Here is a 24,609-nt window from a genome sequence, read left to right as displayed (position 1 = left end):
CAGTACTCCCTAGTACTACCAAAGGTTTAGGGTTTACCTTCGTCCGTCGACAGCCCTTTGATGTCGATTGCCTCGAAACTCCGGCGCTGCTATGCTACCAATCCCGGCAGCTCTTGGCTATCGCTCGAACAACAACTAGCCCTAGAATCCTTCCAAAACTCTCAAAGAGGAGACTTAACTCAAGGAATGGCAAGTCACAAATGAGAAATCCGAGCACTATTTATAGGCCATGTTCGGATCCTCCGAACATCACTTCGGAACGTCCGAACGCTACGTGTCCATTGGCTCTTGACAGCTCATGATCGGATCCTCCGATCATACACTTCGGACCGTCCGAACATGCACGTGTCCAGCTTCTCTTGACACCTCATGTTCGGATCCACCGAACTCACTTCGGACCGTCCGAACTCCCACGTGTCGATCAACTCTTGACACCTAATGATCGGATCCACCGAACTCACTTCGGACCTTCCGAACTCTTCGGTGCTTCCGAACCATCTTCGGACCTTCCGATCATGATTAATCACCATTAATCCGTTAATTACCCAATTTGGAATTCGGGCTACTACAGTTGTTGTTACTTCATATTTTTGGCAAGTATTGTCTTATCTCGGTATTGTGAAAGGGAAAAATTCGTCTCAGATCCATCATTTATTCTGTTCTATGTAGTTTGTGTGAAGTAGGTGGGTGGTATTGTGTACAGGAAGTGTTTGAGATAATTGACGATGTTGGATAAATTTCTCAAGCTCCCTAAAGTTAAGACCCAAATTCATCACGTACATGACTCGATTAAAGAGGCAACAATAGACAAAATATACACATGACAAATATATACAATATAATACAAGCTGTAATTTCCCATCCATTTCCCGAATCAGGATTCAACCTGTGTATGTATACGCCAAGATATACGATTTCTGACGATCAAGCAGTCGGGTATGAGGAATCCATGGCAATCCCACAAAGCCCTTCTTTAGCACTGATATCCTTCTCCATCATAATATACCCCTCCATACCCCAACTAGTACCCCAAGAATTCTTGACCAACCAATACTTAGTACCGTCCTCGGCCTTTCCATATCCAACCGCCGTCACGCCGTGATCGAGATCGGTCCCACAGTCCCCTGTAAACACCCCGCTTGAATAAAACTGGAACGACATTCCGCTGGCATCGATGGACACAGATACGGGCTGATGTGCCACGGCCTTAACAAGAGCGGCCTCGCTGTTTGTGGGCACCTTTTCGAACCCTGAAATCTTGGCTGCGTGGGATGCTTCTTTGTTCTTGTTGCAGGTTCCATCTGCGGCTGAGTAAGGGTACGTGGATTCGGAGGCGACCCCTTTGTTCTTGGTGATGAACTCGAAGGCGTCTTCCATGTATCCGCCCTCGCAGCCTTGGTCATTGCTTGTTCTGTCGCAGTCTACTATTTCTTGCTCGGACAGTGAGATCAGTTTGCTTGTTGAGAGCTTGTTGATCCCTTCTGTTGCTGCTATTGCTGAAAATGCCCAGCAACTTCCTGTAGTTTTAGGACAGGAAGATAGAGAAGAAAAAGATTGTAAATTAACTCGAATATGTACCTTCAAGAAACGTTATACACTTGATCAACCAAACATGGCTGGTCGGAACACTAGTCTCCCTTTATTTTTAATATTTCTATGGACTTATATCTTGAAGAAAAATGAAGCGGAATCTCAACATCATATTTTTTTGACCTATTCAATTTCATTATGTAAGTGCTTTTAAAATTTTTAAAGCCAAAACCTGACATAAAACTTGATATTTCTCAAGGGAAAAAGTTTTTGTTAAGAAAGCTTGTCTATCAAAATGGCCAATAACTATAGGAAAGGGAATGTCTTACCGCATTGGCCTTGATCCTTGACTGGTGTAACAGCCCCTTTCTTTCTCCAGTCTATGCTAGGTGGGACAACACTCACATTTTCATACTTAAATGAAGTAGTTTGAGATGATTTCTTCTTCGAAGAAATGGTCTTAAGTCCATTCCTAGCAGCCCTAAACTCCTCATTCGTTTGATCTGCAAATGCATTGATGCCAAGCTTGTAAGGCCTATCTCCGCCTTCATTGAACCTTTCGATGAACTCGACATTATCCTTGAATATCTTGAATCGAATCACCCTTTCTTCGACATTTTCATAAACCCTGTCGTATTCTAGCATCCATTGCTCGTGTCTCTCTATCATGGACAACGTTGGTACTTGGCGCGAGGTGGTTTGAGAGATGAAAATTCCCAAGATTGCCAACATAAGAACAATGACACTAGATTTGATGTTTAGTGCTGATGAGATAGCCATTTCTAGGTTCAAAATATCAAAGAACACAATGTGTCTGTTGCACTTTTTAGCCTCGATGAAGTAATGTATTTATAGGAGAGAATTGGCACGAATATCGTGAAAACGAAACATTCAATTAAAGTTATTTCCAGTTTGCCGGGGAGATTAAGGTGACCTTTAAATATTAACGTAGGACTACAAATTGACATATAATTTGTTCTATAGAAGATTGCACTACCCTTGTTTTTTCTCCACTAATATCGTGGCATAGTTTGACTGGTGATTAAAAAGTTTGCATAGAGTATTTCAAATAAAATTTATTTTACAGATAACTCCAAAAAAAATTATAACTATAATAATTATTTTATTTAAAAAAAAACCGTTCGTTTTATAAATTTCGAGCTTGAACTTGAATATACAATTTATTATAAAATATAAATTCAATTTAGTGATTTACAGACATATCATACATACAGTACTTATCTCACAAATTTGACCAACTATTGATATTCTTTACTTGTATATCTTTTTTTCACGTCGATTTGAAGGAGAATTACAAGCCTTACAAATCCGAGCCGGCAAATGCCTCAAAATATTCTTCCTTTGATGTGGAAAGAGTATGCCAAAGGACTAGTTTAACAGTCCAAAAGACACAGAAAAGTGGAATTGGATCATATTTGTCAGGCTTGTGATTCTCCCTTGGTGGCGTGAGATCGTATCGGTATGAGAACTGGACCGCCGGTCGGTAGGTGTCTCTCCGTAGACTCACTGGCGGCTGGCTGATCGGAAATACGGATCCCTGATTATTTCAGCCGGTTTTCGAATTTAGGGTTTCCGATTGATTGTATCCCTCATCCCCAAAATCCGTTGAATTTTCAAATATTGACGATTTCGATACTCTACCTGAACTTCTGTGGCTCCCCTATGGCTACCTCATGGCTGACAGTAGTAATATCATATTTGCGTTTTCATTTCTCTTGAATGAGTATTTTATTCGTGTTGTAAAATGCTGCAATGATTTGAAGGATCAGGTACCCTTCAAAAATTTCAATTCTTTTTGCACGAATCTGTGTTTCGAAAAGTTTCTTGAAATAGTTTGATTAATTTATCCTCTTGTTGAAGATATGAAAGAGTGCAGGTGTTTCGGAATGCTGATTTTGCCCAATAAAAGCTCCACACTTCTCCCTCCATACGAAGGCTTACTTGTTTTCGATGGAAATCGTCAGGTAAAGTAATCGAAACGTGATGATTTAAATTACTTTTTGATTCAAAATATTTAATTATAATTTTTGATCTTTTGATAGTATATATATTTGATTTGAGACTCTTGGCTTTAAGCAACATCAATTATGTTTTCATCTACATTTTCTTGACTTCGACGTGTGAAACAAATACAACTTGCGGTCTTCTAGCACAGTGTGATATCTTCGATCAAAACTTTGGAAAAAGTAGAACGACTAAAAAGGAATACTAACAACGGTGAAAGTGAATTCTGTTACCGGTTGTAGCTTGAGAACCTTGGACACTACCCCTACAGCCGAGTTCGAGCTTCGTTCATGATAATGAAGTTCGAAATCGAGCTTGAGTATTAAATTTTTTTGACTTGGTTGGCTTGAGCAGGATGTGTCAGAGACGATCTTTACTCATCGCGAGTGCATCTCTTGGTAATTTGGTGCCGTGTCGGTTTGTACGAATCTTTATCTGTGAGACAAATCAATTATATCGATATTCACAATAAAAAGTAATATTTTTCACATAAAAATTAATATTTTTTCATGGATGACCCAAATAACCGATATCCACAGTAAAATGTAATACTCTTAGCATAAAAAAGTAATAATTTTTCATGGATAACCTAAATAAGATATATGTCTCACAAAATACGACTCGTGAGGCCGTCTCACAAAAGACAAAAAAATTTCATTGACTGTTATGTAGCATTCTCTCTGTTTTAAGTTGTGTTTACAAATGTTTCAAAAAAAGTGATTATGGTAAATTTGTAGAAGAAAAGTTGATAATCATTTTTTTAACATTTAAAAACTAGTAAGATAATTATTAAATAATAAAATAAAAATTAATAAGATAAATATTTCTTCCACAAATCTAGGGATGACAATGGGTCGGGGCGGGGGCGGGTTTGCCATTTTCATCCCCATCCCCGCCCCCATCCCCGTTTTTTCGGGTTCGGGGAATCTCCAAACTCGAAACTTTGGGGATCAACTTACCATCCCCCGTCCCCATCCCCGTTTCAAAAATATTAATATGGCAAGACGATGACGGATTCGGAGATTTTCTCAAACCAAAACTTATTATTATCTATTATTATTAGATATAATTTTAATATTAATATCAATATTAATAATAATAATATTATTAATATTTTAAAAATTATATTATTAATACTAATAATACTATTATTTTATTATTGATAATATATTTTCGGGGCGGGTTCGGAGATTTCAGGGATGAGGATAGTAATCCCATACCCGCTCCGAACTACAGCGGGGATTTAAAAAAATCCCTGAACCCAAACCCAAACCCGAAAAAATCGGGAATCTCCATCGCCGTTTCGAGTTTTCCCCGTGGAGCCCCAAACCCACCGGAGAAAATTGCCATCCCTACACAAATCCTTTAGTCCCTCCAAAAAATCGAATGTTAAAAAAATCGAATTTATTTATCAAATTTGATTCCAAGCAGACCAATAAAATGACCCACATAACCGGACCCAATAGTGTTCCCATCCTTAGGTAAGTTTGATTTGAAGGGAATTTACTCTTCAATTATTTTTTGGCAGCCGAAAGGCAACACTTTAATCAGAAGCAACGGTTGGATTCAAAACCTTTGGTTTGTATATTTGAATTCGTTCATCGGGATGTACATATATAGAAATTAATTAAATAAACAAAATGACTAAACGCTTTTCACAATTGAATTTATATTTTTATAAATTACTAATTTAATTTGACATATTTCACAATTGATAAATTTACCATTTTTAGTGATGTAAGTCAGTCTATTTGGAGTTCTAATTCTGCGACTTGTCAATAATTAGTTTCATCCCGTAATTTAGGGATTTCTTTGTCATTTTTGGACAATTATATCCTACTCCGGGAGATTTACTCCCTCTCACTAAATAATATATATATGTATAGCATTTAAAATAGCTACAATAATTTATTAGCATTTATAAATGGGTAGAACATATAATTTCTTATAATAATTAAATTTTAAAATATTGTTTTTTTACATTTTATATGATTCTACCACAAAAATAAATATAATAGAAATGAAAATCTCAAACCTCAAATGTAAAAGTTTTACTATCAAATAAAAATTTCATGTAATCTTTAAATATAAAATATTAAGTTTAAAAATGTGAGAATAATAATAGTAATAATAATAATAATAATAAAAATAATAATATAATGATATAACATATGTTATATACATGAAACGAAATTAGTTTAATGATTAGTTTGGTTGATTTTGTTTAAAGTAGTTTGAAATGTAATAATAATAAAAAAAAAAAAAAAGACGTGTAAGAAAAAAAAGTAAAGCGGAGTATTTCACCTGGTGTAGGATAGAATTGGTCTCACCCGAAGCAACGAAATCAGTAGAATATTATTTATTTGACATTGACAAGACCGACTTATCCGGAATAGACCTACTTAAAGACTAAAGTGGTAATTTTTCATGCAAATTATAGAATTGGTGTAAAAGAACAAAAGTGAGTCTCATGTGAGATCGTCTCACGGATCTTAATCTGTGAAAAGAGTCAACTCTACTTATTATTCACAATAAAAAATAATACTGTTAGCATAAAAATAATATTTTTTTATGGATGAGCCAAATAAGATATCTGTCTCACAAATATGACCCGTGAGATCATCTCACACAAATTTTTGTCAAAAAATAATGGTTTTAATTATCTGCTAAGATTACTTTGCTTGTATTTTTATATGTTTTTATATTTAATAACTCAACTGGAACTCTTCAATCTATTAATTTTGACTGCAATTTCACTGATAAATCATTAAAATTCTCAAATCTGAAAGAAAAACAAAAAGAAAGAAAAAACTTGTGCCGCTTCAAGATTTCTCAATTAACCCAACTCTCAGACATAAATTTACAGACCTGTATAATATATAGTCTAGTATTAATGTTCTTCACTTCTTTGCTTCTTCAGTTGCCGCTGGCTTTGGTTGTTCCTCCTTGGGCGGTGGCGGTGGCGGAGCGGAGGTTGTTACACCGCCATCGATGCAGCTGCGGCACTTCCTCTCCACACATCCTTCTACGTCATGTTCCCCTGATCCCCCCAAATGCCGTCCTCCACAGAGCCGAGCCAGGATCCCCGCAATGACTCCCAGTATTGTGATAACCGCTAGCACCACCAGCAGTGTCTCGATGGAGTGGTGGGTGGAGTGGCTTGGCTCCACCTCCACTAGCACCGGTGGCGGCCCTACAAGTGGCGGCAGCTGATTCACTAGAGCCATATCTAAGAACAGATGGGGATGTTTTAAAAGAATATATAGATGTTAGACAGAACTGAGCTTGAAGAAGTACAGATCGGACATGAAGATGACCAGAGATATTCAGGATTATGGAATGAGCATAATTTACAGAATCAGCTTCAAAGATTTTGGGATTGTCAAAGCGTGAAAAGATGTGTGAGTGTGAGAGAGAGGAGGAGAAGAAAGTAGTGAGAAAAGTGAGTCTGTTCAAATGAGCTTTGGAGCAAAAAAAATGATGGCCTTGGACTTTTTGGGAGAAAAAAAAAGGAGGGGTGAGCAAATATTTTAATTTAATTTCAAGAATATAGACATAATAAAAAAATTATTCTAACATTTTTTTTGTCACAAATTCAGTATATTTATGATGAAAATAAATAATTTATATGATTCTGAACTTTTTTCTTTATCGATAACTGCTCATATTTAGTACATATTTAAGCTGCTTAATTAATTTAATTGTTTGTAAATATAATAATAAACTGAAAATATGACCGTTGTCCCATGAATGTAACTTTTTTCTTTCAATGGTTGGTAATAATTTCATGATACCTAAATATATTTTTTCTTTCACGTTAATTCTCATACTTTATGGTGATAATATTATTTCAAATATTTTAAACTACAATATATATAACTTCTGATAAATAATTAATTACTCTAATTATCACATTTCAATATCGTCTTGAAAAGAAAAATGGTCATAGACAATTCAACTCTTATTTGGGTCATCCATGAAAAAATATTATTTTTTATGCTAAAAATATTATTTTTTATTGTTAATATCGGTAGGATTGACTCGTCTCACAGATAAAGATTCGTCAGTCCGTCTCACAAGAGACCTATTCCTAAATTACAGGTCATCTTGTCTCATTAGTTCATTTTGATAGTTGTAGCTTTCATATCTTCTCAACTTTTTTGTAATAAAAATATGAATAGAAAGGTAAAATGTTCGGATTGCGAAATATCATTATTATCCATAATTTGTTCGTTGGTGTGTGAAATGAGATGGACATTTTTGGGAAAAAAAATCAAGGGTAAATAGGGAATAAAATTATATTATTAGCATTAATTAGAATTTCATTAAATCGGACAATTTTATTATTATTTTAAAAAATCGAACTCAAACATAAAATTAATGTTCTTTATATATATATATATATATATATATATATATATATATATATATATATATTTTATCGGTAACTCATCAGTCAAGTTTATATATTTGGCGTCAAATTTTCAAATTCCGCGTTGTCTTTTCTTTACCCTGCATTTTCTTTGTCCCATTGCGGGATTGGGGTAGAAAAATCTAACCCCGATTTTGCCGTTGCCGGCACGAATCCAGGCAACACGCTACGAATTTCAAGATTTATAAACGCATTTCAATTGATTTGTCATATCAAATTCTCTTTTTTCGCCGGAACAAGATCCCGTGTTCGAAATCATGGGGACTCCGGCATTCCCAAATTTAGGGAAACACTGCAGCGTTGACGACTGCCACCAGATTGATTTCCTTCCTTTCACATGTGATTGTTGCAATCAGGTATGTTTATGATATTGTATGCATGTTAATGTACTCGTGATTTTGATGGAATCAGTATATTTATGTGTATTAGGAGCTGCAGGAAATTTTATTCTATTTTTATTTTATTGTTTCATCATTGGCTTTTAGAAAATGGTTGTTCATTTTTCAACGGAATTATCGGGTGTTTTTTGTTTTTTGTTTTCCTTTTGTAGTCTACTCCGATGAGATCTGATACTTGCCTTAAAATTCGATTTTTTTTTTGGGAATTGGGAATTTTTTATGGGTAGACCGTGTAAAAGTGTTTTTTAGAGCATAAGGATTGCAGACTTGTAGTATGTGTGGAAGGTTCTGAATTACTGCTGTGAAGTTTGTCTTGATATAAAGGTCCCAATCTTAACAAATCGAGCTAATTGTTTGGCATGAGCGATTTATTTTCAAATTCATCAAGAAAGAGTTGAATTTTTCGACCTTGAACAGAAAAGTGTTAAGCTATACTGGTGACGAATATGTATACTTGCACTTAATTGTTAGAGTAGTTTTACTGGCACAATAATTGGAGTTTGTTTAAAGAGATATCTGGAGAACATTATCGTCTGCGACCACAGATTAAGATCAAGCTTCTAATTGTTTTTAAACTTCTATACGAAATAAAATGAAACAAGGGGTCATTGTTCCTGTTAAAGTGATCCTACTTGGTCAATGAGTCTTTTTTCATACATTTTAAGAGTTAGCTCGAGTTGATTTTTTTTACGACGAGACGTAGGGTATGGATGTAACTAACACCTCACTCCTACAATATCAATGATCACTTGGAGTGGAGAAGATTCTGGAATCAAATTTGGTTTTCCTTTTTTCTTTTATATTAAATATGATGATTGTTTGGCTTATCGTTTTTCTCAAATTTCTGCTATTTTGAAGCTGTGGATGCTACAACATGTTTTTACTTCAAGAAGTCTGTATTGATTCTGTGGTCTGGTGAACTTTTTTATTTGTAGAAAGCGTGATAGTGATATCGACGCTGTGTTGTGTTCTGATATTTCCACTGTCACACGGGAATTTCTTGCCAATTTACTGCTTGATGATATTTGTTGACGAGCTATAGCTTACATTCATTTCTATCCTTTGTCATCCATTTTACTTTCTACCGTAGCATGTTCTGGTTTCATTAATCATAGTTGGGACTATACTGTCTATAGTCATTGCTGATGTTAATCGCCCATGTTCCCCATTTCATCTACCGATGACTATCATAATTCAGCTCTTCTCATTCTTCTTAATTCCCCTGTAAAATCTTCACAGGTATTCTGTGTTCAGCACCGGAGCTATGGCAGACACCAATGTCCCAAAGCTAACAAACATGATGTTACTGTTGTCGTCTGCCCCCTCTGTGCAAAAGGAGTTCGTTTGATCCACAATGAAGATCCTAATATTACTTGGGAATCACATGTAAACATTGAGTGTGACCCATCAAACTATGAAAACACTACCAAGAAAAGGAAATGTCCAGTACCAGGCTGCAGAGAAATCCTAACATTCTCAAATTCAATCAGATGTAGAGATTGTACAGTTGACCATTGTTTGAAACATAGGTTTGGACCAGACCACAAGTGTCCTGGACCCAAGAAACCCGAACCCTCGTTTCAGTTTATGGGATTTTTGAATAGAATCCAAAAACATGACCCCAAGGGAGCACAGGTCACTTCTTCATCAAATTGGGGCACAAGTTTCCTCAAGGCAGCTTCTTCAGTTCGAGCCACAGCTGAAGCTGGAATGGCTAGACTGAGCAACGAATTCAATCAAGCATTGAGTATGGATGGAGCAGTCCAGAGTAGCAATGGCAGTACGAGTCAACATGGAAGTTTGAGTGGGCAAGTTGAAGTGTGTCCTCGGTGCAATTTAAGATTCCCTAATGTTGGAGCTCTGGTAGATCATGTGGAAAAAGTTCATGAAAGGAATGGGATCATGAAGGCGACACTTGATGTCTGTCCCAAATGTAGTAAAGGATTTCATGATCCTGTTGCCCTCGTGGAGCATGTCGAGAGAGAACATGGAGGTGTCTCAAAATCTCGATAAACTGCGAGCCAGAGCTTGACCACTGTGCTTATTTGATGCTATTTTATTCCATTAAATTTTTTGTTCATAAGCTTGAGGATGGCTGTTACCCATGGCCGGTGATTATTTTTTTTCTTGTTCATTAAAGAAAAATTTATCATTACCAATATATGGAAGGAAAAGTGTTGCTGGTCTTTTCATGAGGCAAGTTAAGCAAGTGTAGAATAGTGATGACAATGGGTAGGGTATGGGTTGAATTTCATACATTCATCCTCATATCCATTTATTAAATTCATCTCCATACCCATCTTCATACCCATCGGGTATTGAATTTCATCCTCATCCCTATACCCATCGGATTATCGGATACTCATATCCTACCCAAATACCCTATTATCATATACAATTGAATTTTTTCAAATTAAATTGTTTCAATGAATTTATGAATATTTAAAAATTATTTAAATAAACAATAAGAAAAATTATTAATGATAAAAAAATTGCAAAAGAAACTTTATATAAAAAATAACAAAATATTAAAAATAGCCCAAGTTAAAAAAAAAAAACAAACAAACAAAACCAAAACCAATAAAAAAACAAAGTCACGTACATTCCAAACTCCTAAAATTAATTGGTTAAAAAAACCCTAAAATGAATTGGGAAATATGCAAACAAAAAGGAATACAATGAACCATAATAAAGAAATAAAATATTTTTCAATTTTTGAAGTCAAACATGAAATAAACTTACCAGTGGAGAAGATGAGAAATTGAATGAAAAATAAAAGAGTGGTAAAACCTTGAAACGTAAAAGTGAAAGAAAAAGTACCGATTTATTTGGATTTGAGAGGATGATTATTTAATATAAATAAGTATAATTACTATATATTTACATATATATATATATATACATATATATATATATATATATTAATTTAAACGGGTATTCGGGTCGGGTGTGGGTCAGATTATATCAAACCCACCTTCATACCCGAATCCGAAAATCCCCATACCCGATTACCTAATTATTTAATCGGGTTTAAAATTCCCTCCATACCATCTTCTATTCGGGTCGGGTATCGGATCCTCTAACGGATCTGGATGAAATTGCCATCCCTAGTGGAGAACATCATGCATTTTGATCATTACCTGTGACAAAATGAGAAGATATTTGTCGTAACTTAGGAAAACAAATTATCACACCTTGTAACAATTTTTTTTACAAGAACTATTTCAATAAAATTATTTTTTGAAAGAGTAAGAACAAGTTTTGTGTTTTAAATTATAGATGAAGTGAAAGAAACTACATCATTTTAAAAATTATAATTTATATAGTTTAATACTGAATATATATATATATATATATATATATATATACTAGGAATGATCACGTGCGATGCACTAAGTGATTAATAATGAAAAATATAATAACGAGATTTAGATAATTTTTAAAATCGTTTGAATAACATCTTGTTTATGAGTATTTATTAATCCAAATATATTAAAACACAATAAATAAAAATAAATCATGACGATAAATCAAATGTGTTAACTTATTTATATAAAAAATTTCAATTTGCATGATTATAACATAATGACAATTCTATCAAATTAACAAAGATATTTTTCATCCAAATATCATTTACAATGAAAAACAATAAAAAAAATTTAAGAGAATATTAAATTTTACTGAAACCAAAATCACAATATATTTAAATGGAGTGCATATAGTGATTGTCAAATAAAATTCTCTTAATTAACTAAATTATCATAATGATGTTAAAATAAAACCCCTAAACTTGTTATTAAGTTAAATATCAATGGTGTTTTTGCTAAATTTTAACTCCTTGCGAATTCTGTTTAATTTTTTCCTTTTTTAGAATAAATATTACACATCAACTCAAATATTTTAAACGGTATAGTAGCTCAATCGTCATGATTCGATCGATATATCCAACTAGAACAATTATTGCACTCCAACAATATTAATAATTATACTGATTGCAATATATGAGAATCGATCTCATGACTTTGATATATATACCAATTATAAGATCATGTATTTGTCGCTTTACCAAAAGTTATAACCGGGATAAGATGCAACATTAACTAAAATCTTTTAAAATCGTATAACAACTCAAACGTCACATTTGGATTGTTATACCTTACATAAACAATTATTGCACCTAACAAATATGATATAGTTGTTATTTTACATTCTAGAAATCATTTTTCTAAATCAAATTTATTCTCAATAATCAAATAATTTCATCGAACACAGAGTAGTTTTAATTACTAATAATAATTTAAACACAAATATTAATAGTTAGGGTGACCACTCTATGTGATCACATATGTTTCATTAAGTTACAATCATAATAATAATGCACAATGAAAGAGCTTTCAGCAAGCTCATAGCCTCACCTTCAACAACAGGCAGTCCCCCAAAAAAGACAGAAGAACGAACACAAGAAATGCACCAGAATCATCCCGCAAGACCATTCCAAAACTGGTAACCACTACTGTGAGGATTTGCTACATCAACTGTCGCCTGGGACTTCACATATATCTAACATACAGAATATTCAAGGCTGTAAAAACTGTATCAGGAGCTGCAAGGTGAAAAGAGTTTCGAAATTCATTATTCCTTTGTTTCCAAATAGCCCACGCAACCATAGCAAACTTAGATATATACTGTTCATGGAGCTTATCAATCATCTTAAACAACTATTCCACCACAGATGCAGAAACTGAAGGCAAACATAAGCTCTTAGCAAGTTTTTACCATTACTAGATTGTGGACTCTAGACTATTGCAGTTTTTTGTTTTTCATGGTTAACCAATTTGTTTACACATTTAAAAATTAGCTATAATTAAAATAATACAAACATTTAACATTTTAATTCATATCATACATATCAGAAACCAACAAATTCTTATTCATCTCATTAAAGGCCAATCACAACTCTAAGAGAACCACTCTCGTTGCATTTGTTCTGCATCTGATCATCTCTTCGATAATTTCTATCTATAAAGATTGCAACTCTGGTTTATTATCAACTTTTACACGCCACCGAGAATCCAAGATGAAGCCAACCCCCGAGCATTTCCCAAAAATTACAAGAAATTTGTCAACTGGTGTAGCCCAGATATACTGCAGTGAGTATGATCAGTAGAAAAATCTACTTCGCCTAATTTTGAGAGATTTCATTAAGCATTTCGACAACCTTCTTCATTTTGGGCCGTTTTGCTGGTGTGCTATCTGTGCAGAGTAAAGCTACTTTTAGAGCAGCCAGCATTTCTTTCCTCCAACCAAACGACACAGTGCTCAGCCGAGAGTCGAGGATTTGCTCTGGGGTCTCCCCTCGTATAGGAGCAGTATGAACCCACTTCACCAGATCGACCCCTTCACCAAAAGCCTCTTCCACGGGAAGTCGTGTTGTGAGGATCTCAAGCAGGACAACTCCATAGCTATAAACGTTGCCAGGCGCTGTAACTTGCATGGTATATGCATATTCTGTTGAACAAGTTAAAAAGATTGTAGGCAAGTTAAATATAAGGTTAAAAGTAATTTACTAAAATGACATGTGCAAAGTATAATTGTGTTCTATGGTTAAAAATATTTTATTTTGGAATTTGAAATAGGATAAGAGAGCTTCTAGCAGGGAATTGAACACAGACTTAAGTGAAGAGCTCAAATCCAAAAAACCACCCTTCCAAGGGTAAGGAGTTCACAAACTTATTAACTGCTCAAATATTTCTCAAGGAATCAATATAAGATCATGAGTCATGACAGGAGCGAACCCAAGGATAATTTCGGCACGACCTCATGTTGGTTCGACTCAGATTCAAGAGAAGAGGGGTTACCTGGGGGAATATATCCAAATGAACCAGCAACAGCACTGATACTTGCTGTCCCTCTAGATGGGTCAAGGAGCTTGGATATTTCAACTTCACCTACTAATGGATTAAAATTATCATCCAGAACTACGTTGCCTGAAGAAATATCAAGGTGGATAATGGCCACATGATGGAGAAATGCCAGCCCTTCAGCCACTCCAATGGCAACGGCAAGTCTAGCAGACCAATCAGGTTTGTATTCTGGTTTCTTCGAAATATCGTGAAGAAACTGAGCCAACGTCCCATTTGGAAAGTACTGATGTAATAAAAGAACATCTTCTTCAAATACCACAAACCCAATAGGCCTCATCAAATTTTCATGGCAGAGTTTACTCATCTTTTCAACTTCTCTGATCATCCTGCTCCGATGATGAATTATGGTTCTATCCATTGATTTAAGTTTTCTAACGGATAATATCATACCAGATGGCATTTCGGCTTTGTACACAGTGCTAAATGTACCAACACAGAGCTTATTTGTATCTTTCATAATTGCTTTGGCAACTGCTTCAAAGTCTACGGCTTGCTTGAGGTTCTCAACAAACACATTTCCGAGTATTACTACTGGCATAGTACTTGTTTCATTTTCATCAGTTCCCGAGTCTTTTGCAACTTTTTCTTCCTTCTCCCTCATCATAAACAGCAATACAACTACAGTCACCGATGCGAAAACAGCCAAACCCGAACCAATGACAACCAATACTATTCTGTAAGGCACCTTGTGGTGGTAAGCATCATGAGCCTGATCGTTCAAACCTTCACAAGAAATACTTAAAGGCTCACCACAGAGCCCTTTATTTCCAAGAAAGCTTGAATTCAGGCTTTTTTGAAAGGGAACAAAGGAAGGTATTTGGCCGCTGAATTGATTGTTTGAAAAATTAACCTCTATCAAACTTAGCATGCCTTTTAATGCTGCTGGAATGCTTCCACTCAGTTGATTATCAGATACATCTAATGAAACTAGCTTGTCTAGTCTTCCAAGTTCTTCAGGCAATTGGCCATGGAGATGGTTGGAACTCAAATTTAAAGCTATCTGCAAGTTCTTGATACGCCCAATCTCTGGTGGAATACTTCCAGTGAGACTGTTACCACCCAAATGTAATTCGAGCAGTTTTGTGCAGTTCCCAATCTCATGTGGAATCTCCCCACTTATTGAATTCTGACCCAAAAGTAGGAACTGTAATCTTGAAGTATCGCAGATACTCTCCGGTATGGTGCCATTGAATCTATTGTTGCTTAAGTCGAGCTTGTTCAGATTCTTGCCCCCAAGAATTGAAATTGGGATGTCTCCAAACAGATTGTTTCCAGAAATAATGAACTCCTGGAGATAACCGAGTTCGCCAAACTCGGGTGGGATGGTTCCAGTGAACCTATTTGACGCTAGATTAAGGAGGGACAGATTCAAGCATCTCGAAAACTCGGTCACAATTTCTCCAGAAAGATTATTATTGTCTGCTTCAAAATATGTTAGGCCGCTGATGTTTCCAATTTCTTTAGGAATGCCTCCAGTCAAGTTGTTATTCCCAATCCGAATACTCGAAAGGTCTTTGCACTTCCCAATCGATTCAGGAATACTCCCATTCAATCTATTCAGAGTCAGAACCAATGTTTCAAGCTTTTCCATGGCAAAAATGCTATCAGGAATCGACCCCTCAAGCTGGTTTGAATGAAGATTCAGCAACTGAAGCTCAGAGACCGAACCCAACTTATCAAGAATCACACCACTCAACTCATTTTCATAAGCAGCGAAGATTCTCAAATTGGTAAGATTACCCACCCACAATGGGATAGAGCCATTCAATCTATTTGAAAACAGTTGTAAATCCTGCAGCTTCTCTAAACCCTCAAGCTCATCAGGTATAACACCCATGAGCAAGTTATTGGATAGATTTAATTCCCTGATATTTCTAAGCCTACCCAACTCTAGAGGTACCGAACCTCCAAACTTATTGAATGATAAATCGAGAAACTCAAGCTCCGATAAATACCCAAAAGCAGATGGAATGAAGCCTTGGAAATTATTGTATGAAAGATCAAGCCACTTTAGTGCTTTGAGCTGAGAAATGAGAGTCACATTACCTTGAAGCCCGTGATTAGAAAGATCAAGCCTCTCAACAAATGAATTGTTGGAGCTGCAAAAAATGCCAGGCCACGTGCAATAATCTGAGTTATTTCCGTTCCAACCAGATATTTTAAGCTCTTTCCCAATTTCTAGTAGTGTTTCTTCATCATTGAACACTTGAGTAAATCCGAGTTGAGAAGATGAGAGCAACCCAAAAAGCAAAATACTCAACAAACACAAGAATTGCATTTTTGTGTTGCTTGCAATTTGGGAAAAAAAGAGGACGGAACTAAAGATGTTTTCTTATCCTCACAAAGACAAAAAGGTTCATGGAAACATCAAATTATCGTGAATTTTATAAAAAACGTGAGCTTCTATATTTCTATTAATGCTGTGAATCCACTAATAGGTTACAGAGCAAACAACATGAAGACTCTGCCATCTCGTATTTTTAGTAAAGCGAAACAAGAAAAGCCTTGAAAGAGACGACCCCACCATCACATTTCACCTTTCCCAAATGGCCCATATCAAAAATCTTGAAAATGAAGGGAAATAGAAAGCAAGGACCTTTCCTTCCCCACAGCTTAAGAAGTAAAATGTACTTTTTATGACATCTTGATCAAAACCAACAAAACCAAACATACCAATTCAGCCCAAAATCTACCGAAAAAGCAGTAATCTTCTGCTGGAACATGACATATTATGTGGAAGCACACACAACAGACATGAGGGCAATCAATATTGACAAAGGCCAGAGAGCAATTTCAACAACTCGTTATTAAAACTCAATTGACTGAGTACACTAAAATATAAAAATTAATCCCAACACGGTAAAACACAAAAAAAGCAAGGAAAAAAGAAGAATAAAAAAGCTGAGCAAAAGCTTGCAGGTAGGAAAAGAAGGAAAGGAACTTTCCTAGGACTACAGAAGAAAGCAGGTGGTGAAAGACAGATTGTACAATGTTTACAGTTAATAGCACCTTTCAGGAATGCTCAGAATCAGATGTTTTTTGCGCGCTGTCACTCTTTACGAGAGAGAGAGAAAGGAAAATGGTGAGACGCCATGTTTGTGCATAGTGAAAGCTTCACGAGAAATGAGCAGTCTTGAATCAATGACACTGTTTCTGTCTCAGACTATTGCAAGCGTGCCTCTATTATACTTCCCCGTACTACAGTTAATTTTAGAGGAGAATCGAGTAATTTAATTAATAATTATTGATTACTAAAATACTAATTATATTCTTTACTTTTTTCTCATATTTTTCTTTGATTATCTCTTGTCAGACAGTGTCTCACGAATCTTTATCTGTGAAACAGATCAATCCTATCGATATTCACAATAAAAAGTAATATTGTTAGCATAAAAAGTAATATATTTTTTTTATAGATGACCCAAATAAGATAACTGACTCACAAAATACGATCCGTGAGACCATATTATACAAGTTTTTGCATTTTTTTTCTTTTCGTTGTTTTATTTCGTGATTCTAATGACCCAAATAAAAAATATATAAATTTCTTTAAATGAAGTGACGATCTTATACTCGAAAAAAATTATATATTAAATTTGAAATTACATAGAAAACAACTATTGTAAATCAAGAAGGTGAAATCGATTTCAGTTTTCACCTTGAAATGAGCAGGCATCGACATATTGCAACAATTGGGACCATGCAATGTCTATTTGTTGCTAATTATTTCTCAATGCCTGGTTTCCCAATCACACATTGTCCTTTTAATTGCCCATTTCGACGAGTTAACGTTTAACTAACTCATCAAATTTTATTTCACTTAGCGATGTCTCGAATACGCGTTGAAAAAATTAATTTCGAACCATCCATTTACTCGAATTTCTGATTCAATAGAAATTCCAGTAAAATCATTTTTGATATATGAATTATTGATAAATTATTAAATTTCGTATATCATTATAAATGACTTGATTGATTAATGATCCAGCTAAATTGTTTTCAAAAAAAACATTTAAAGTTTCAAACACCTTTTTATGTTGAAAGCACAAGAAATTTAGGTATAAGTATTGTCGAAGATTGTAAAATATTTGCTTACGATGGATGTACATTTTCTAGATTTTTTTTTTAAATCGGTTATCGAATCAAGCTGTTATTACTTTTACTAAGATAATGTTTTCATGTCTGGTCTAATAGATGATCTTACTTTAATTTATTATTAATTGTTCTTGATTTTGTATAATATACAACTTGTGTTATTTGCTATTAATATACGAGAATCAATATAAATTATTAAACCAAAAAACAATCGAAACAAGATACTCGAATTGTTAAGCAACAATAATTGCGTAGAACGATAGAAATATGACAATTGTGTGTTATTATTGTTTAAAATATTCAATCTAGAATGTTATTATTGGTTATAATTTCATAAAATATGGTGCTTAAATTTTTCATCAAACCATAAATTAAATTAGAGTGAGTCTCATGTGATACCGTCTCACGGATCATAATCTGTGAGACGGGTCAACCCTATCCATATTTACAATTAAATATTATACTCTTAGCATAAAAAGTAATATTTTTTCATGGGTGACCCAAATAAAAGATCTATCTCACAAATACGACCCGTGAGACCGTGTCACACAAATTTTTGCTGTGATTTAATTACGGAAAGCGCTGATTAACAAATAGAATCAATTCGTATATAAATAAGTACACAACTTTAATTTAAATTATAAATATAAACTAAGCCGAACTTTTTCCTGGTTTTAAGATCGCTTTTGAACATAATCATGAGCTTAGTTGAGACTAGTAGGCATTGAGAGGTGATTGAGGCTTGATTTTTGGAGGAATCGGGGATTGTATCTATTTATTTATTATTTTTTTATATTAATACTTTTTTTAGGACAAAATTATTTGTGGGTTTTTAATTAATTATTTTTTAGGAAAAAATTATTTGTGGGGTTTTTTTTTAATTTGTTTATATTATTTAATTAAAGGAAACTGAAAAATACAGGCTTGCACTTTGTGCATTGTAATGATTGGATCACTTTCCAAAATCAAAAGATCTAATCATTTCATCACCACCCCCTCTCGTTGCTTTATTTTATTTATTATTTATTTATGTGATTATTTCATGAGATAATTTTTTTTTATTTGATGGATCTATAAAAAATTATTATTATTATTTCAATATTATTGTTTTTCTGATTAAATTATATCAACTTGTCTCACAAATGATATATTTGCGAGATAGAAAGCTACTCTATTATTTATAATATGACAAAGATTTTATTATTATTTGTTTTTATGCATTATATAACTAGCTTATGCAATATTTCGGGAGTATACAAAATAAAATCAAACATATTACAATTGATAAGAAAAAATAGTGTTTGTTAAAATAAACTGATAAAAAGATTTGCGACCAAATTTAAGTTTAATTAAATCCAGTTGATTATTATACGACACCAAAGTGAGTCGTGACCAACATTACTTAATGGATTGACTAATAAATCAAGTTTTTAGTACATTGTTATAAAGCAAGAAGTTTCACAAGACAGAAATGATTAAACATACTCAAACTCCTTTATGGTCCATCTCCAAGATCCCAATTGAGTAAAGTTTGCATTTACCAATATAATCCCCTGTTGTTGTCTGAACTTACGACGACTAAACTAGATCGAACATAGTCTAAGATGAATTTCGACGAAGATGAACATTTAATATATAACACATATGTGACAAAATCTAAATTTTACCTCGAATTTCACATCAAACTTCTACTCATGATAGGGTATTATAATTTTAAGGATGAAAATACGCTTACTAGTTACTAGCATGTAGATGACAATCTATTACCACTTGAAAATAGCAATTTTTTTCATGATTATGTTAGTTATTCTAACATCAATTGGATGAAAATATTTGGGAGTTGCATATATAGACTTTGACAGTCCTCTCTCTTGAGCTAGATTTTGGGTTGAGTTAAGTTCAATTATCAATATTAACATGATATCATAGGGTTTCACCGTTGAGTGTTGGGCTGATCATAATTAGACCTCTCGTTCTGTCGATACTTGGGTTATTTGTAAACATCATACTAAATGGTTACACTATTTAAAATATTAAAAAAAATGAAGAAGAGAACATATTTTTTCAACAGGAATTTTCAGATGATTTGACTCCACCATCCTTTTGGTGCTCATGTCATGTGAAGGGTAATGGTGTGGGTGGCCACTTTAGGTGAATTAACCTACATTGGCCCATAAAGGAAAAAAGGTACTTCATATTTTTTTCTAAGAAGAAAAAAAAAAGTGAGAGAAGAAAAGAAAAGGGATTTAATCTCAAGTGATTGAGATTGGGCTCTCCCTTTATTGGACATGTATCATGACCCTTGTATCATGCATTGTGCCATTGTCTCTCTCTTGTCTACCCACCCCTACCCCCACCCCACCCCCACCCCACCCCATCTATAGTAATAAAAAATGTAATCAAAGAGGGGGGAAATTAAACATGTATCATTACATTATATAACAACTTGCTGACAATTTTATTCAAGAAAAGTCTACTTTTTTTAAAAAAATAATTTAATGTTAATGACATGAAAATAGAAAGAGGTAAAATGCAACTCTTTCAACATATCAAATAAAAAAGGTTGGGAATAAATTTCATAATTAAGGGAAATTGTAGATAATGAAAAAATTTATTGGCTAATCATATTTATATATTTGTATGCTACAACTTTCTTTCTTTTTTCCCCAATATTAATGGCATGGAAAACCCAATAGTGGGCCAGATGGACAAGCATATAAATTTAGTGGGTCTAAAAAAGGCCCACATTTAGTGACCTAATTTCCCTAGCTAAGCCCAAACAATGCTCCGATTTCATTTCATAATTTACAGCCACGTGGATTTTGGTTAAGATAGTTTATGCGAGACGAATATTTTATTTGGGTCATCCATGAAAAAATATTATTTTTTATGCTAAGAGTATTATTTTTTATTGTGAATATCGGTAAGGATTAATTCGTCTCACATATAAAGATTTGTGAGACCGTCTCACGAGAGACCTATTCATTTATTAATCACTCGAACTGCAGATATTTTAAAAAGCAATTATGAATCACATTTCTATTATCTATTAACTAAATATTTTTACATTTACAAAATTCATATAAATCACATATTTCAAATTTTATATTTCCAACTAGGGTTATAATTCTAAATCCAAACAGAAGCAGAATCCCACAAGTTATTAAATATACTTCATGCATTGGTGCATAAGCACGTCAATCTGTGTAGTGGATTATTTAATTAGTAATTTCACGCAATGTTGTAAATATAGGTCAGACATCATCACCGTTTCGGTCTATCTCCTAGCACTGGCTACTTCCATTATATTTTTGTATAAGATCTCCGCAGTCTCACTTTAAAATAAAAAAATTATCGACGAATCTCACACAGTTCGTTTGAAATGAGATATTACCGCGAACATCTTATACAAAAAATACATCGAAAATAATTAAATATAGAATGACCCATCATCACCAGTCTGAAATCTTTCCCAAGATCAGGATCTCTGAATTTCACATTAACAATGTGTATCTAAACATTCATGCTAATTACTTTGGGACAGATTTTGTTCGATAACCTTTTGTACAAACTCGACTAGACGATGTCCTGTTAGCATGTTATTGATATATTCTTATAACTTCCACCATTTTCATTCTCTAGTTTTCTCTATACATGGAGAATCACTGATTTTTCGAATCAATGCCTCTTTTCAGTATTGACGATAAATTATTCTCAGGCGAACAAATTAAATTAAAGGCTTAATTACCAAAGCTCAAGTGTTAGTTGCCTTTGGGTGGTTTATCTGGAGTATCATAGTTCTTGGTGTTGATGAATCGGCCCCCGCACCCTCGAGCTCTTTTCATGGCATGCAGATGCCGAGATTCATGAAGATATGGCTGACAAATAAAATTGGATGCTTAGTAAGTTAGAAAATTGTTGTTTTAAAACTTAACAATAGTAAGAGATCGGAGAGAATTCACGAATAGATTATAAGTAAATTGTAAGGAAAACTATTGATTTGAATCGTTTGCCATTTTATATATTTGTTATTTTTTTAATGACTTGAGTGCACGTCAGGGTAAAATCTTGGTCAAACACAGTAATTTACATATCATGCTTTTCTGAGAAGGTGTTGATAAAGAGAATTGAACTCACGACCATTGAAAAAATGTCCACCTAGCTACTTCACACACTCACACGTCTCAGTGGCTTTGTTAAAAGACATAAGCAGTCGAGACTGTTTACCTCAAATAACTAGTGTTGCTTTTCTACTGTGCAATAATTTATCAAAACCTGTGAGATTTTTTTTTAAAAAGATATATTTAAATTATTATCAACTCATTAATGACAAAAACTTGTGTGAAACGGTTTCACGGGTCGTATTTGTAAGACAGGGTCTCTTATTTGGGTGATTAATGAAAAATTATTATTTATTATGCCAAGAGTATTGTTTTTTATTGTGAATATGAGTAGGATTGACCCGTCTCACAGATTAGGATCCGTGAGACGGTCTCACATGAGACTCATTCCTCAATAATAGGCCTGAAACCGGCTGCCCTAATATGAAAAAACGAACCACATGAATCGTTAGGGTTGGTCGGGTCACAAAATTGTTTCGTGAGAAAATCTAATACAAGTTGTTGTGTTATATGTTTTTTTTTTATTTTAAAATTAGGACAAAAAAATTAAAAAGAAAACGAAACCTCATTTAATTTTCTAATTTTTTTTCTAAATAAATGTTAATTGACAAACCTTTCTAACCGAAGTGTCCATTTTATTTTCTAGGGCAGCCTTTGCACGCAGCCGTCTTCGCCTCAGAATCCCGTGGTACTGCTTGGCATTCACGTAAACAGGCTCCTCGTGAGAAAATGAGTAAGAGGAAGACATAAGACCCGACCCGTATGCATCCGGATTCGTCGGAAACAAACCACCAGCACTTTTCGGGTGGCCGCCGACGCCTCCGCCATTAACATGATTTCGTGGTGTTCCTTGCATTAAATTTTCTCCGATCGCACGAGCTGGCACCATGGCTTCGACATTTTCTTGATTTCCTTCCCTGCACACTGATAATAAAATTCTTTCCCCTGTGATCCAAGAATCGGACCCCGGCTTGTCAATTAGTACTATATTTCTAACAAAAAAAAAAGATGGAACTTATGTGATTTTTTTTTTAATTAGAAAAATTGTGCCTTAGATTTTAATTCTTCTAAAGGGATCCCGTTGGTAATATTCCACACACGACATGACAAATATTTCCAGTCGCAAGATAACTTAAAACAAACGGGTTCGACGGCGGTCGGCTTACTCGTCGAGCTTGCGTTCGATCGGTCCGGGACGAAAATGTTACTGTTGCCATTTTTACTGCCATAACTCCACCACGATTGTGAGCCAGACGAGCTCGAGTCCATTAACCCATACGCATCAAATCCATGATATTGCTCATCTCTTTTACCCATTTGCACTTTCACACTGCTTACACACAATTTAAAGGCCATTTTCAAGACTTTTACGAGGGAAGAAAACTGCTAAAATTGTTTTTGTAAGACAACTTACATTCAGTTTTCGAAGAATGAAGAGATGATCTCTTCATGCAATGTTGCATATATAGATATATATATATAATATATGTCTACACGCATAATAAATAATGTGTGAACTGAAGGGGGAAATCGAAGATATTTCATGAAGAATGTTTAGGTAAAATTATTTATTTGTGGGAAGAATATTATAATTGTTTGATTGGATGAAACGTATGCTATATTTTTTTAACTTCGATGAATGAATTTGGGACACGACATTTCTTGGCTATGGTATAGAGTACTTGAGAGAGAAATGCATGAACCATCCTTGTATAACACGTAACATGAGTATATTACAGATGTTGGGTCCAAGATTTCAAGATAGCATAAACAAATTAAGGATGCAATAGTCGTTGCTACACTTACTGTGAATTAATGGGTATATTCAATTTTTGAATAAAGATTAATCATTTTTTAAATTTTTACTATATATTTATATATATAGTCATGTGATAAGTTTCACGACTTTTGGTCATGCATGTATACGTATCAGTATTTTTAAATATCAAATGTATTTATTTTAATTTAAAAAGTAAACACACACACACACACACATAAAAAGATTAGTGAAATTAATGTTTTATATAATTGCTAGAACGAGTACCCTTTATCATGATATCTAAAGAAAAAACCTCAAGGATTCT

At 34.2% G+C, this 24,609-nt stretch overlaps 4 protein-coding genes across 6 annotated transcripts; 1 reads left to right on the top strand and 3 right to left on the bottom strand.

The window, feature by feature from the left end:
• Positions 1-879: 879 nt before the first annotated feature.
• On the bottom strand, positions 880-2,425 carry LOC140818520 (senescence-specific cysteine protease SAG39-like). The gene is made up of 2 exons (XM_073178505.1): positions 1,860-2,425; positions 880-1,517 (listed from the first exon to the last, which is right to left on the bottom strand). The coding sequence occupies exons 1-2, from the start codon at positions 2,308-2,310 to the stop codon at positions 925-927; spliced, it is 1,044 nt and encodes a 347-aa protein (XP_073034606.1). The 5' UTR covers positions 2,311-2,425; the 3' UTR covers positions 880-924.
• Positions 2,426-8,043: 5,618 nt separating this feature from the next.
• On the top strand, positions 8,044-10,537 carry LOC140818625 (zinc finger AN1 and C2H2 domain-containing stress-associated protein 13-like). Its single transcript, XM_073178654.1, has 2 exons — positions 8,044-8,343; positions 9,625-10,537. Exons 1-2 carry the CDS (start codon positions 8,245-8,247, stop codon positions 10,396-10,398), a joined length of 873 nt encoding a protein of 290 aa, XP_073034755.1. The 5' UTR covers positions 8,044-8,244; the 3' UTR covers positions 10,399-10,537.
• A 2,682-nt stretch (positions 10,538-13,219) lies between these two features.
• Positions 13,220-17,497, bottom strand: LOC140818071 (leucine-rich repeat receptor-like tyrosine-protein kinase PXC3). Its single transcript, XM_073177898.1, has 2 exons — positions 14,244-17,497; positions 13,220-13,893 (listed from the first exon to the last, which is right to left on the bottom strand). The coding sequence occupies exons 1-2, from the start codon at positions 16,585-16,587 to the stop codon at positions 13,568-13,570; spliced, it is 2,670 nt and encodes an 889-aa protein (XP_073033999.1). The 5' UTR covers positions 16,588-17,497; the 3' UTR covers positions 13,220-13,567.
• A 4,296-nt stretch (positions 17,498-21,793) lies between these two features.
• LOC140818338 (uncharacterized) lies at positions 21,794-24,059 on the bottom strand. Of its 3 annotated transcripts, XM_073178272.1 has the most exons (4): positions 23,940-24,059; positions 23,692-23,855; positions 23,139-23,470; positions 21,799-22,282 (listed from the first exon to the last, which is right to left on the bottom strand). In XM_073178272.1, exons 2-4 carry the CDS (start codon positions 23,840-23,842, stop codon positions 22,166-22,168), a joined length of 600 nt encoding a protein of 199 aa, XP_073034373.1. In that variant the 5' UTR covers positions 23,843-23,855; positions 23,940-24,059; the 3' UTR covers positions 21,799-22,165. The 3 variants fall into 3 exon arrangements, with proteins under 3 accessions (XP_073034372.1, XP_073034373.1, XP_073034371.1); XM_073178271.1 differs by having other exon boundaries at positions 21,794-22,282; positions 23,139-23,449; positions 23,692-23,972; XM_073178270.1 differs by having other exon boundaries at positions 23,692-23,971.
• Positions 24,060-24,609: the final 550 nt, after the last annotated feature.

The sequence above is a fragment of the Primulina eburnea genome, chromosome 17, assembly GCF_022965805.1.
Source record: "Primulina eburnea isolate SZY01 chromosome 17, ASM2296580v1, whole genome shotgun sequence".
NCBI classification, from domain to species: domain Eukaryota; kingdom Viridiplantae; phylum Streptophyta; class Magnoliopsida; order Lamiales; family Gesneriaceae; genus Primulina; species Primulina eburnea.
This window is presented reverse-complemented; position numbering and strand designations above follow the sequence as displayed.